The sequence below is a fragment of the Somniosus microcephalus genome, chromosome 22, assembly GCF_052327205.1.
Source record: "Somniosus microcephalus isolate GS21.2 chromosome 22, FLI_Smic_1.0, whole genome shotgun sequence".
Lineage (NCBI taxonomy): Eukaryota > Metazoa > Chordata > Chondrichthyes > Squaliformes > Somniosidae > Somniosus > Somniosus microcephalus.
Window position 1 is genome coordinate 43,989,447 of NC_141008.1, and position 14,976 is coordinate 44,004,422.

General features: G+C 47.6%; 1 protein-coding gene across 1 annotated transcript in view; it reads left to right on the forward strand.

The window, feature by feature from the left end:
* The window catches only part of p2rx5 (purinergic receptor P2X, ligand-gated ion channel, 5), a 138,303-nt gene that overhangs the window by 101,575 nt on the left and 21,752 nt on the right, over positions 1–14,976 (forward strand). The window contains exon 8 of the mRNA XM_085965103.1: positions 7,112–7,205. Within this exon, the coding sequence (XP_085821229.1) occupies positions 7,112–7,205 (94 nt within the window). The remainder of the gene's footprint in view (positions 1–7,111; positions 7,206–14,976) is intronic.

Sequence of the window (14,976 nt, forward strand, 5' to 3'; positions counted from 1 at the left end):
GGAGGTGGTCACCCCACAGCTTAAGAGTGTGCAGGCAGAGAGGGAATGGGTGACCACCAGACAGAAGAGAGGACCAGCCAGGTAGTGCAGGGGTCCCCGGAGTGCATCGCGCTCTCCAACCAGTATTCTGTTCTGAGTACTGGTGAGGGAAATGGTTCCACTGGGGAGTGCAGCCAGAGTCAAGTCAACGGCACCATGGGTGACTCAGCTGCAAGGGGGGGAGGAAAATGAGTGGAAGAGCAATAGTGGTAGGGGATTCGATAGGGGAGCAGACAGGCGTCTCTGTGGCCGTAGACGCGACTCGAGGATGGTATGTTGCCTCCCTGGTGCCAGGGTCAAGGATGTCACTGAGTGGCTGCAGGACACTGAGGGGGCAGGGTGAACAGCCAGAGGTTGTTGTCCATATCAGTACCAAAGACATAGGCAGAAAGAGGGATGAGGTCCTGCAGGCCGAGTTTAGGGAGCTAGGAGAGTGATTAAAAAGCAGGACCTCAAAGGTAGTAATCTCCAGATTACTCCTAGTGCCACGCGCTAGTGAGTACAGGAATAGGAAGATAGAACAGATGAAAGCATGGCTGGAGAGATGGTGCAGGAGGGAGGGCTTTAGATTCCTGAGGCATTGGGACCATTTCTGGGGAAGGTGGGACCTGTACAAGCCGGACGGGTTACACCTCAACAGAGCCGTGACCAATATTCTCGCAGGGAGGTTTGTTAGTGCTGTTGGGGAAGGTTTAAACTAGCTTGGCAGGGGGATGGGCACCAGCATATAGGAGTAGAAAAGAGGAATAAGGTGCATAAAAAAGTGAGTGTGTTGGATAGTACTAGAGAAGATAGTACTAGAGGCGGAAGTAGTACCATCTTAGATAGGAGCAGACTAAGAAAGACTACGAAAAAGTCAAAAATGGGTTTAGAATGCATGTACGTAAACGCACAAAGTGTGGTGAATAAGGTTGGTGAGCTACAAGCACAATCAGCTGTGCGGCAATATGACGTTGTGGCAATAATGGAAACATGGCTTAAAAACGGTGAGGACTGGGCACTTACTATTCAAGGGTGCAAGGTGTTCAGAAAAGACAGGGAAGGTAAAAAGGGAGGTGGGGTGGCAGTGCTGATTAAGGAAGACATTGTAGTGTTGGGAAGGGAGGATGTTCTTGAGGGGACAATGACAGAATCCATCTGGTTAGAGTTGAGGAGCAAAAAGGGTATGATCACGCTATTGGGGGTATTCTATAGGCCTCCAAATAGTGAGAGGGAGGTAGAGGAGCAAATCTGCAGGGAAATTGCAGAGATATGCAAGGACTATAGAGTGGTGATATTGGGGGACTTTAATTACCCAAATATCGATTGGGATAATGCTAGGGTAAAGGGAAAGGAGGGGGAGGAATTTCTGAAATGTTTTCTGGAGAATTTCCTTGACCAATATGTTCTTGGCCCAACTAGGAAGGAGGCATTGCTGGATCTGGTGCTGGGAAATGAGGTGGGTCAGGTCGACCAAATGTCTGTGGGAGAACACTTGGGTACGAGTGATCATCGTATCATAAGATTTAGATTAGCAATGGAGAGGAGCAAGGAACAATCTAGAGTGGTCCTTGCTCCTCTCCATTGCTAATCTAAACTGGAATAGGGCTAACTTCAATGGGATGTGAAAGGATCTAGTCAGGGTAAAATGGAACCAAAGACTGAAAGGAAAAACTGTAACGGTATAATGGGTGATCTTTAAGGAGAAGATGTTGCAAGTACAGGCTAGGTACATTCCAACAAGAGGGAAGGGTAAGGGAACCAAAGCAAGGGCTCCTTGGATGACGAGGGAGATAGAGAAGACGATGAAACAAAAAAAGAGGGTGTATGATGCATGTCAGGTGAATTCTTCAAGGGAGAACCAGACCAAATACAGTAAGTTGAGAGGGTATGTGAAGATGAAAATAAGATTAGCAAAGAGAGAATATGAGAGTAGAATGGCGAGTAACATAAAAGGGAACCCAAAAATCTTCTACTGGCATGTAAACAGTAAGCGGGTAGTAAGAAACATAGAAACATAGAAGATAGGAGCAGGAGTAGGCCATCCGGCCCCTCGAACCTGCTCCGCCATTCAATGCGATCATGGCTGATCATCCAAATTCAGTACCCTGTCCCTGCTTTCTCCCCATATCCCTTGATCCCTTTAGCCTTAAGAAATATATCCAACTCCTTCTTGAATATAAGAGGCGGGGTGGGGCCTATAAGAGACAAAGAAGGTGATATATGCTTAGAGGTGCAGGAGAAGGCTAGATTACTCAATGAGTACTTTGTATCGGTGTTTATTAAGGAGGTGGATGCTGACAAAATATCGGTAGAAGTGGAAAAGTAGAAGCAATGGAAGGGGTGAAAATTGATAGACAGGATGTACTAGAAGGGTTGGGTATGCTCAGAGTAGATAAATCGCCTGGTCCAGATGGCTTGCATCCCAGGTTGTTTAGAGAATTGGGAGAGGAGATAGCGGAAGGACTTGCCATAATTTTCCAAACTTCTCTAGATGCGGAGAAGGTGCCTAAGGATTGGAAAGTGGCAAATGTGACACGATTGTTCAAGAAAAGGAGTAAGGACAATCCCAGTAACTACAGGCCAGTAGTTTAACATCAGTGGTGGGTAAAGTTTTAGAAACAATAATCAAGGAAAAAATTAACGGGCACTTAGAGAAGTTTAAGCTAATTAAGGAGAGTCAACACGGATTTGTAAAAGGCAGATCATGTTTGACTAATCTAATTGAATTTTTTGATGAAGTAACAGAGAAGATTGATGAAGGGAATGCAGTGGATGTTGTCTACATGGATTTTCGGAAGGCGTTTGACAAAGTACCACATAGAAGGCTGTTTAACAAAATTGATGCTCATGGAATAGGTGGGTCAGTGGCTGCTTGGATAAGGAATTGGCTTAAGGACAGAAAACAGTGAGTTGTGGTAACTGGCAGTTTTTTAGACTGGAGGATGGTAGGCAGTGCTGTTCCCCAAAGGTCAGTGCTGGGGCCACTGCTTTTTTTGATATACATATAAATGACCTGGATATTGGAATACAGAGTAGAATTTCTAAATTTGCCGATGACACCAAACTTGGGGGTATGGCAAACAGTGATGATACCAATTGACTGCAACAGGACATAGAAAGGATAGCAGAATGGGCAGACAAGTGGCAGGTGGAATTTAATACAGAGAAGTGTGAGGTGATGCATTTTTGCAGCAGGAACAGGGAGAGGCAATATACACTTAATGGCACAGTTTTAAAGAATGTGCAGGGACAGAGGGACCTGGGAGTTAATGTGCATAGGCCCCTGAAGGTGGCAGGACATATTGAGAGAGTGGTTAACAAAGCATATGGGATCTTGGGCTTCATAAATAGAGGTATTGGGCAGGATTTTCATTGGGCTGTGGAGGCGGGATTGGAGGCGCGTGGGGGGTTAAAATCCCGAAATCGGGGGGGGCACAAACCCATCCCGCCCCCAACCCGCCTCCATGCTGGGCGGGCTCAACAAGATTAATCAAGTCAAAATCGCATGGGTTGGCTAGAACTCGATGGAGGCGGGACTACAACCCCGAAAGCTGTAGTCCCGCCTCCTACCCGCCTCCTCAATGAAAATCCAGCCCATTGAGTACAAAAGTAGAGAAGTTATGCTGAACCTATATAAAGCGCTGGTTAGACCACAACTGGAGTATTACGTCTAGTTGTGGTCACCACACTTTAGGAAGGATGTGAACGTTCTTGAGAGAGTGCAGAGGAGATTTACCAGAATGGTTCCCGGGATGGGGGATCTTAACTACAAGGACAGGTTAGAGAAGCTGAATTTGTTTTCTTTAGAGCAAAGTAGGTTGAGGGGTGATTTGACAGAGGTGTGCAAGATTATGACGGGTTTGGATAGGCTGGACGGGGAAAGGCTGTTCCCACTATTTGATGGTACAAGGACTAGGGGACACAAATTTAAGGTTTTGGGCAAGAGAAACGGGGGATGTGAGGAAAAACCTTTTTACGCAGCGAGTGGTGAGGACCTGGAACTCGCTGCCGACGGAAGTGGTGGAGGCGGAGACACTCAATATTTTCAAGGGGAGACTGGATAGGCACTTGAGGGAAATAAACTTGTAGGACTACGAAGATAGAGCGGGGCAATGGGACTGACTGGATTATTCGACCGAGAGCCGGCATGGAGTCGATGGGCCAAATGGCCTCCTTCTGTGCCGTTATGACTCTGGCCGTGATTTTCTCCTCGGTGTCGGGATGGGAGCGGGTCAGCTGGTGGTTCGGGTTCCAGTCCCACCTCCAGCGGTCTCCGCTCTACAGACGTGATTTTCTCTTGATTCGCCTTGTTAAACCCCGCCTTGCGGGCTTACTGGCCAATTTACAGGAAGCGAGTCTGATGGCGCCATTTGATGACGCATCATCTTTCCTTAAAGGGACCATGCACAATTTTATTTTGACAGTTGATTTTTCAGTGTTTGACAGCATTGAGCTGCTGAAAACACAGACAATCACTGCACAAAGGTGAACTCTCGCACCCAGGCTCTCCAGTGACTCCCTCCATCTGCTTATGGAGGGAGTCACAGTATGTAGGGAGGTTTTCTTCACTTCCATGGGCGCAAGACACTGCCCCAGGACACCAACTTATCTTGTACCTCCACTCAACCCTCTCTATCTACTTTATCACTTCCCCATCTCACTAGCCATCCCTCTCACTCACCCTCATTCAACTGCAAGCATACCAACTAACAACATACAAGGGTGGGCACTTGAACGGTTTAGCCAGTGTCCATGTGAAGTTTCTGGTAATGTGTTGTCATACAGTGAAATCTCTTTCTTAAAAAGTGCCCCTTATTGGACAGATCTGAGTGCACATTGAGAAGTGTCTTACTGAGTTCCAGTGATTGTTCAGTCATAACTCCGCCCCCCCCCCCCCCACCCCATTATAGTGATGTGTGTGCATGGAATGGCTTGGACATTAAAGGGATGCTTCACGGTGCTGGTGTGGGATGGTGTCAACCTGGTGCATCATGTGGCAGCCAGGGTTTACAGCATCAAGTTAAGAAAGTCTGGCCATGGTGATACCATCGCTGGCCTCCCGGCCAGCAATGTTGTCAGGGGCTGATGCTCTGTGTCCAGTGCAGCATCAGGTGATGGTGGCTGAGGATGGTGATGTTGGTGTTGGGGATGATTGTGGAAGGATTCGGAGGACCATGGCATCCTTGACACCACTTCTGCAGCTGTCATCTTTTCACAAACATTACACCAGACTCACAACACACCACACTTACCTGGCGTGGTGTCCGGATGTCGTGAAACCTGACCCAGAAGCTGGAAAATCGGAAAACAGCCTGAAAACTACTGACAAGTACCTGGTAATAGGCAGTTAATTGCCTTAAATCCGTTTCCCGCCGCTAGGTGTCAGGTCCATTCGCAAATCGGGGACCCAACACTTGGGAAGGTTGCTCGGAGGCGGGTTCGGAACCCGCTGTCAATCAAAACGACTTTAACTTTGACTCGCCTCCAAACCCGCCCTCTGAGCACTGGCAAAATCGCGGCCTTTGACTCTGACCCTATGACCTATGTCTTCCTCCTCCACACATAGGTTACTTTTTTGGTCTCTAACAATTTTACTCTTTCCTTAGTTATTCTCTTGCTCTTTATGTATTTATAAAACATCTTTGGGTTTTCATAGATTTTACTTGCCAATATTTTTTCATGCCCTCTCTTTGCTTTCCTAATTTCCTTTTAAATTTCACCCCTGCACTTTCTATACTCCTCCAGGCTTTCTGACCAGAAACTTAACTGGACCAGCCACATAAATACTGTGGCTACAAGAGCAGGTCAGAGGCTTGGTATTGTGCAGCTCGTGACTCACCTCCTGACTCCTCAAAGCCTTTCCACCATCTACAAGGCACAAGTCAGGAGTGTGATGGAATACTGTCCACTTGCCTGTATGAGTGCAGCTCCAACATCACTCAAGAAGCTCGATTTGTACCCCATCCACCACCTTAAGCATTCACTCCCTCCACCACCAGCGTACCATGGCTGCAGTGTGTACCATCTACAAGATGCACTGCAGCAACTCACCAAGGCTTCTTCGACAGCACGTCCCAAATCCGCGACCTCTACCACCTGCAAGTTCCCTCCAAGTCACACACCATCCTGACTTGGAAATATATCATTGTTCCTTCATCGTCGCTGGGTCAAAATACTGGAACTCCCTCCCTAACAGCGCTGTGGGAGTACCTTCACCACACGGACTGCAGCAGTTCAAGAAGGTGGCTCACCACTACCTTCTCAAGGGCAATTAGGAATGGGCAATAAATGCTGCCCTTGCCAATGACGCCCACATCCCAGGAATAAAAAAAAAGGATTAGAGGGCAGGAGGTAACTGGACCAGAGTGTGCCGACGTACCTCAATCCCCATTTTAAAGTCACTCATGCTGTCTTTACTTTTGTATTTCCTACCAGCGATATTTAAAGGGATCATCCCATGACTGAGTGAAAAAACATATAGCACAAGGACTGAAACACAATCAGATTAATTAATTTTTAGTATATCTTCCAGTCTGTTACTTTATTTTGTGCTGAAAATAAAATGACAAATGTCTAAAAGTAGACCTAATAGAACATATGTAGTTCAGTGCAACAAATATTAAAAGTTAAGCAAATAGAAGTTCTGTATAAGTCCAATAAATCGTTATAGTACCCGACGGCAGAGCTAACTGGAAGTCCCAGGTACTGCAGCTTTTCTGCAACCTTCTAACCTGCTGCAGTGCCAGATCTGCTGCTATTTTGTTGAGAGCAATTCAGGGTTTAAGTTACTTCTTTAATGGCTAAGGGGCTAACTCAGTGAATGCCTGAAACAACTCTGTGACAGAGATGATGTTCTTGAATAATGCACCTGTTATCTGGGACAGAACCTGCAGCGCTACACATCAGAAGGTTATGAGCCAGAGTAAGAGGGAGTTGAGTATGTGATTCCTGACTCGGTGGGTTTGAAGAGCCCTTTTTCCTTTCGTTGCGATGAGCACAAAAAAGAAAACCAAGCATCACAAATGATATATTATCAGAAATGTTGCAAACCCTCAGCATTAAGCCTCTGTTCCTTTTATTCCATATTCAGGTTTGCTAAGTATTATAAGAATGCTGAGGGAGTTGAGCACCGGACATTATTTAAAGCGTATGGAATCCGCTTTGATATTATGGTGAATGGTAAGGTGGGTATAAAGCCTTGTTTGTGCAATGTAACTCATTCTATTTGATCAAATGTTTTTGTAATTTGGATTCTAATTTTCCATAGGCATTAAAATGGTGCCTAGGTCTCTCCTGCCAGCACAGCTGCTTAAGGCAGTGAGTAGCTGAGTGAGACAGACCAGCTTCAATTCCCATTCTCAGCTGTCAGCTGATCTCAGCGATAGGGGCTCTAAAATTAGCCTCAGCATCCCTAGACTAAGGAAGAAAAAAGTCAGGCAAGGCTTGGGGAGGTCTAGTGAGAAAAGGAAGGGCTCCGCTGTGATGCCCACCATGGTTGGATAGCCTGCTGACACAATTATCTAGGCTCAGGATGTAGAATGGCTACTAAGGTGAGATATTGAGGGTATTTGATATCTGTGGTACCTGCCCCAGAAAGGATGCAATGCCTTCAGGAGTAAAGGGTGGAGAGATATTTCCCACAGAGAGGGAAAATTGATGCCTAATGATGTCATCAGATGGTTGAAGCCTGATTGCTGCAAGATCATTTCATCATATAAGACCATGTAAATAATTCATTTTGAAAGTGGTCAGGAAAGCATGAACCTGAGAAATGCACCTTATATTTTGTAACCCACGAGTAATACATAGAATAGTACAGCACAGAAGGAAGCCATTCGGCCCATCGAGCCTGCGCTGTCTCCTCTGAAGAGCAATCCAGTTAGTGCCACTCCCCACTCTTTCCCCATATCCCTGCAGATTTTTCTCTTTCAAGTATTTACCCAATTCCCTTTTGAAGGCTACTATTGAATCTCACAACTCACTTTTCTGTGTTGAATTTCATCTGCCATGTGTCTGCCCATTCCACCAGTCTGTCTATGCCCTCCTGAAGTTTATCACTCTCCTCCTCACTGTTCACTGCACTTCCAAGTTTCGTATCATCTGCAAATTTCAAAATTGTACCCTGTGCCCCCAAGTCCAAGTTATTAATGTATATCAAAAACAACAGCAGTCCTGGTACTGAACCTTGGGGAACTCCACTGTATACCTCCCTCCAGGCAAAAAGCAGCCAGTCACCACATCTCTCTGTTTTCTATTCCTTGGCCAATTTTGTATCCATGCTGCTATTGCCTCTTTTATCCCATGGGCTTTAATTTTGCTCACAAGCCCAATATGTGGCACTTTATCAAACGCCTTTTGAAAGTCCATATAAAAAAAATCAGCAAGGCCCTCATCTACCTTCCCTGTTACCTCATCAAAAAACTCAATCAAGTTAGTCAAACATGATTTGCCCTCAACAAATCTGTGCTGGCTCTCCTTTATTAGTCCATACACTTTATTACTTTATAGCCCACGGGTAATACACTATTATTATGTTGCCTGTGAGTAATACACTTTGGGCTAAAAATTCGATTGTTTGGGCGCTGCGGGTGCCGTTTTGGGTCGAAAATGGTGTCCGAGCCGCGTGCGCACAATTCTGGTGCAGGTCCCGCAGGACGCCATCTTGGTGAAAGTGGAAGGGCTGGTGTTAGGAGCGTGCACCAGAAGTATGTTGAATGGGCAGATTGTGATGTCAATCAGTGGGCAACGCTGATTTGATGCCAACGCTGCCATTTTCATCCTCAACGCTGGAAGTAATGCCCTGTGTTAACCTCGCACAGCTGAACATGCGTTCTGCAGCTGCAAGGACCACCTACCAGTGATATTTAAAGGGATCATCAACCACTCTCAGGTCAGTTACTGATTAATTTCTACTGGCTCTGTGTAAGTTTGTGGAAGTGTTTGAAGCTTTCTAGAGTTGTTTAAAGTTGGTGCGGTGATAGGGAGTGGTGCTGTAAGTGGAGAAAGCCTTGCTTCAAGGGTTCTGGTCAGATCACTTGCTCCCAGTCTCATGGGTGCTCTAATTGTCATCCACCTTTGCCTGCAGCATGACAGGGAGATGGAGCAGAGGCAGCAAAGAAGAGGACAAGCTGCTCGCAGAGGGCGGAGGTTGGGGAGAAGGGCTCTCAGCAGGAGGCCTTACCACCTAGGTTCTTCCGAGAGCAACTCTGTTACGTCAAACTGAGCCAGGAGCAGTGTGTGAGGCGTCTGCGCTTTACGAAGGAGTTGCTCACAGAACTCTGCCACCTCTTGCAACCAACCCTGCAGCCTCACACCAGGGCAAGGACAGCACTGCCAGTGGCTGTGAAGGTGACCGTGGCCCTGAATGTCTTTGTGTCGGGAACCTTCCAGACTGGGGCAGGCAACATTTGTAACATGTCCCAGTTCGCCATCCAGTGCTGCATAAGAGAGATGACAGACGCTCTTTACGCCAGGAAACAGGAGTTCATTATCTTCACTCTGACCAGAGAAAAGCAGGCAGAGCACACACATGGCTTTGTCAGGATTGCGGGCTTCCCCATGGTGCAGGGCGCCATTGACTGCACACACGTGGCTTTGCGAGTGCCGCATCTAAATGCTGACATGTACCGCAACTGTAAAGGTTACCAATCGCTGAATGTGTAATTGGTGTGCGACCATGCTCAGCACATCATGATGGTGAATGCCCGGTATCCTGCCAGCAATCATGATGCTTTCATTCTGCACCAGTTTGCTGTTCCTTCAGTCTTTGAGCCACCATGACAAACCAGAGGATGGCTACTGGGTGACGAGGACTATCGCTGACCATCTGGATCATGACTCTGCTCCACAACCCAACCACACATGGGCAGCGTGCATACAACGAGAGCCATGCTGCCACACGGAATCTGATAGAGCAGACCATTGGCGTCCTTAAACAACACTTCCGCTGCCTGAACTGCTCTGGGGGAGCCCTACAGTACTCACCAGAACGGGTCTCAAGTTTTGCCATGGTCTGCTGCATGCTCCACAACCTCACCATCATGAGGGCACAGCCCTTGCCACCAGGTGACCAGCTGAGGAGGAAGAGGAAAAGGAGGAAGTGGAAGGGAGGAGGCAATCCAGACAGCCCATTTCTGCCCAGCTGTCCTTGATCAACTCATCCGACTGTGGTACCAGTGAACGCAACCCCAATTCCCCATTCAACAATAGTCCCACACCTTACCTTCCCTCCGTTCCTCACCATCACAGCGTCCTCTTGGCCACTATCCTGAAATAAAAGCCACCACAAAAGAAATATTGCAATCCAACTTTATCCATCAATCCATCCAATACAACCTAACAAAGTCAACTAATCACCCTTGTGCATTCCCTTCATGCCTGTTCTCCATGCGCGTTTGCCTGTCCTAGTGGTCCGAAGAAGTGCTACCCCAGAGGCTGCAGCATGGCTGGTGGAAGGCTGCTGACTTTCAGTGGAGGAGACTGCAGATGGCCTTGGAGGATGACCTCGAGCAGCTCTGGACCCAGAAGGCCCGACTGCGGACTGCACCACCTCGGTGTGGGCAGCAGCAGTCTGGGCTGGCTGGCTGACAGGCAACAGCAAGGGCACTGGCAGAATGGCAGTGGTGGGAGGATGAATGCTGTCATCCTGAGGGAAGACAGCAGGTTCATCCACGGAGCCATGACCACTCCCCAGAGCGGCTCCTCAGCATTCCTAACCATCTGTTGGAGGACAGATTCCTGGAATGCTGTGAGACCCTGCAAGCCCCTTTCCACACTCGTACATCCAGCCATGATGGCAACAGTCTGAGCTTGCATGGCAGCAAGCTGAACCTGCATGAGAGCAGTCTGAGTTTCCACTGCAGCACTCAGACATTGGGTGGCTTGTACTGCAATGGAAGCTGAGACATCAGCTATCAAACGCTGCATGATGGTTGGGTCCACAGTGCTGGAAAGGATGGGCTCCAATCTCTGTGCAAAGCCCTGTGAAAGGTTGGTGCCGGACTCCTCCATGTTCCTTGACATTTCACTCAGGCCTGCCAATGCACCAAACATTTTGTTGTGCATACCCATCAGCGTTCTTCTGTAGGCCACCCCACCGAAGTCCTCATCTGAGTCCTCTGCAGCAGAACTCGCGTGACCTCGCACTCCGCTACCTGGCACCTGTGCTACCCTTTCCCCTTGCCCAAGCTGAAGACCACTCGTTCCCGGTGACTTACCATGGGCAGATCCTGCCTATAAGCTACCCTTTAAACTCCATGCATGCCAGTATCTGAGCTGGTGGCTTCAAGTGTCAGATCAAGTGACGGTGTTTCTTCTTCTTCTTCTTCTCCTTCTGCAGAGATAGTGGATGCATGGCTGCAATCTACCAAAATTCATTGGATTCTGGAGAGGTCCCAGCGGATTGGAAAACTGCAAATGTAATGCCCCTATTTAAGAAAGGAGGGAGACAGAAGTCAGGAAACTATAGACCAGTTAGCCTAACATCTGTCATTGGGAAAATGCTGGAGTCTATTATTAAGGAAGTAGTAGCAGAACATTTTGAAAGTCATAATGCAGTCAAGCAGTCAGCATGGTTTTAAGAAAGGGAAATCATGCTTGACAAATTTGCTGGAGTTCTTTGAGGATGTAACGAGCAGGGTGGATAAAGGGGAACCAGTAGATGTAGTGTATTTGGATTTCCAGAAGGCATTCGATAAGGTGCCACATAAAAGGTTACTGCACAAGATAAGAGCTCACGGAGTTGGGGGTAATATATTAGCATGGATAGAGGATTGGCTAACTAACAGAAAACAAAGAGTCGAGATAAATGGGTCATTTTCCGGTTGGCAAACTGTAACTAGTGGGGTGCCACAGGGATCAGTGCTGGGGCCTCAACTATTTACAATCTATATTAATGACTTGGATGAAGGGACCGAGTGTAATGTAGCCAAATTTGCTGATGATACAAAGATAGGTGGGAAAGCAAGTTGTGAAGAGAACACAAAGGGCAGGATTTTCATTGGGCCGTGAAGGTGGGATTGGAGGCGTGTGGGGGGTTACAATCGCGAAATCAGGGGGCACGAACCCATCCCGCTCCCAACCCGCCTCCATGCCAGTTTCAAAGGAGGCGGATACCCGACCTGTGCTGGGAGCCGCCTCCCCGAGGCAGGAAGGGGATTAGTGCAATTAACTGCCTGTTAACAGGTAGTTAACAGGCAGTTTTTAGCCTAATCCCTATTTTTATTCCTGAAGTGTGGGATTCCCGACGGCGCCAAACCACGCCAAGTTAGCGAGACGGACCGTCGGGCTGAAGGGCTTGGAGAGTTCGAGATGTCTGGTGTTCAGGTGAGTGATGGGTGCATGAGTGCAGAGGTAAGTGTGTTTGGTGTATGTAAAGTGTTTAAAGAAGTTTATTTACCTTTACTTACCTTTACAGCCTTCCTTCCTTCCTTCAGGTCTCGGGAGTCCTTCATCTCACCGGCACAGAAAGCAGAATGGCCGTGAGCTGTCAAAAGTTGCAGCATTCAGCTTTCTGTTCTGGAGAGATCTCTAAATCAGCCTGAGAGGAAGGAATTAACTTAGTGTAGAGATTGTCAGTGTTTGACAGCTTCAAAGAGCTGTCAAACGCTGATATTTCATCTGTCAAAAGCTCTTGACAGATGAAATGTCAATCTGTAACATCACCTGTTGCCGGGTGGCCCTTAATTGACCTGCTGAGCCCGCTGGGCGGGCTCAACAAGGTCAATCAAGTGAAAATCGCATGGGTTGGCCACAACTTGATGGAGGCGGGACTACAACCCCAAAAGTTGTAGTCCCGCCTCCAACACGCCTCCAGTATCAAAGTCCAGCCCAAAGAATCTGCAAGGGATATAGATAGGCTATGAAAGTAGGCAAAAATTTGGCAGACGGAGTATAATGTGGGAAAATGTGAGGTTATCCACTTTGGTAAGAAAAATAAAAAAGCAAATTATTATTTAAATGGGGAGAGACTACAAAATGCTGCAGTACAGAGGGATCTGGGGGTCCTTGTACATGAAACACAAAAGTTAGCATGCAGGTACAGCAAGTAATTAGGAAGGCAAATGGAATGTTGGCCTTTATTGCAAGGGGGACGGAGTATGATGGTAGGGAAGTCCTGCTACAACTGTACAGGGTGTTGGTGAGACCACACCTGGAGTACTGCATACAGTTTTGGTCTCCTTATTTAAGGAGGGATATACTTGCATTGGAGGCAGTTCAGAGAAGGTTCACTAGGTTGATTCCTGAGATGAAGAGGTTGTCTTATGAAGAAAGGTTGAGCAGGTTGGTCCTATACTCACTGGAGTGTAGAAGAATGAGAGGGGATCTTATTGAAACATATAAGATTCTGAAGGGGCTCAACAAGGTAGATGCAGAGAGGATGTTTCCCCTCGTGGGGGAATCTAGAACTAGGGGGCATAGTTTCAGAATAAGTGGTCGCCCATTTAAAACGGAGATGAGGAATTTCTTCTCTCAGAGGGTCGTGAATCTGTGGAATTCTTTACTCCAGAGAACTGTGGAGGCTGGGTCATTGAATATATTTAAGGTGGAGGTAGACAGCTTTTTGAACGATATGGGAGTCAAGGGTTACGGGGAGCGGGCGGTAAATGGAGTTGAGGCCAAGATCAGATCACCCATGATCTTATTGAATGGCGGAGCAGGCGCGAGGGGCCAAATGGCCTACTCCTGATCCTATTTCTTATGTTCTTATGTTCTTCATCACTCTCCTCTCTCTTCTTCTACATCCACTGGCTGGGCAGGTTGGATTTCTTGGGTATCTGAAATGAGAAAGGCACAAGGGGAGGTAGGGTTGTGGTGAGGGAAAGGGGGAAACATAGAAACATAGACATAGAAGATAGGAGCAGGAGTAGGCCATTCGGCCTACAAGAAGTGCAGGCTTACACCCTGTGCAGATTGTATATCAGAAGAGATTGTAGGATGAGGGGGAAGTGGGATGTGAGAAGGAGGATAATGTATGAGGTTACCGGCATCTTGTACTCTTTCAGCCCCACTGCTAGCCACGGGCTCAGCCATGCCCCTCCCAAGAATAGTTAGCACCGTCTCCTCCAAGGGGATGAGGTGGTGTAGGTGAGCCTGTCCCCTGCCGGTTAGGTTCTGCTGGCACTGATTATGTGCCAGCTTTTCCTGCAAGGGAAAGGAAAGTGTGTCACTGAGTGCAGCGCAATATGTTTGGATGATGTGCCTGTTATGGTTGAATAGCTGACCGTGTGTGAAAGATGTGAGATGAGGGTGCGAAGCTTGCAGCGGTGGTAAGTGTGAGGGTGAGGTATGAGTTGTGTTTGATAGAGATTGTTCGTAGGTGAGTGATGGGATATGATGCATGGAGTATTGTGTGAGGCTAGTGGTGCAGATGGTGGGATATGGTATTTGAAAATGAATTCACTGACCTTGACCACACGTGTGAGGTCATTAAACTTCCTGCACAGCGACCAGGTCCTCGGGGCTATACTGCTGCATTCACCACAGTGGTTATCTTCTCTCACTGTATTTTAGTCTGTTGTCTGGAGGACCTCCTGGCTCCCTGTGGAAAGAGGACCTCTCTCCTCCTATTGACCTCCTGCACCAAGGCTTCCAGTGCTGCATCAGAGAACCTTGGTGCACGCTCTCTTCCCTGTTGTGCCATCATGAATTGAGTTTTTGCACTGTCTTCCTCAGCTAGTTCAATGATCTGCTGCAGGCAGAGATGCAGACTGCCTTTATGTTGTGCAGGCTAGCTTTAATTGTTGCTAGCCTCGCACGAACTTGGGTCCCCTGCTGAGCGTTCAGCCACTCAGTAGTGTGTTCAGCACTGGGCTGAACACCACAATCATGCAAATGAACAGCCAGCACGAAGTTTGCGTGCAGTCCACCGAACGGGCGCAGGTTGCTAGAGCATTGTGATCCCTGCCCCCGTTTTTGGGGGCAAATTAATTTCTAGGCCTTTATTATTATGCTGCT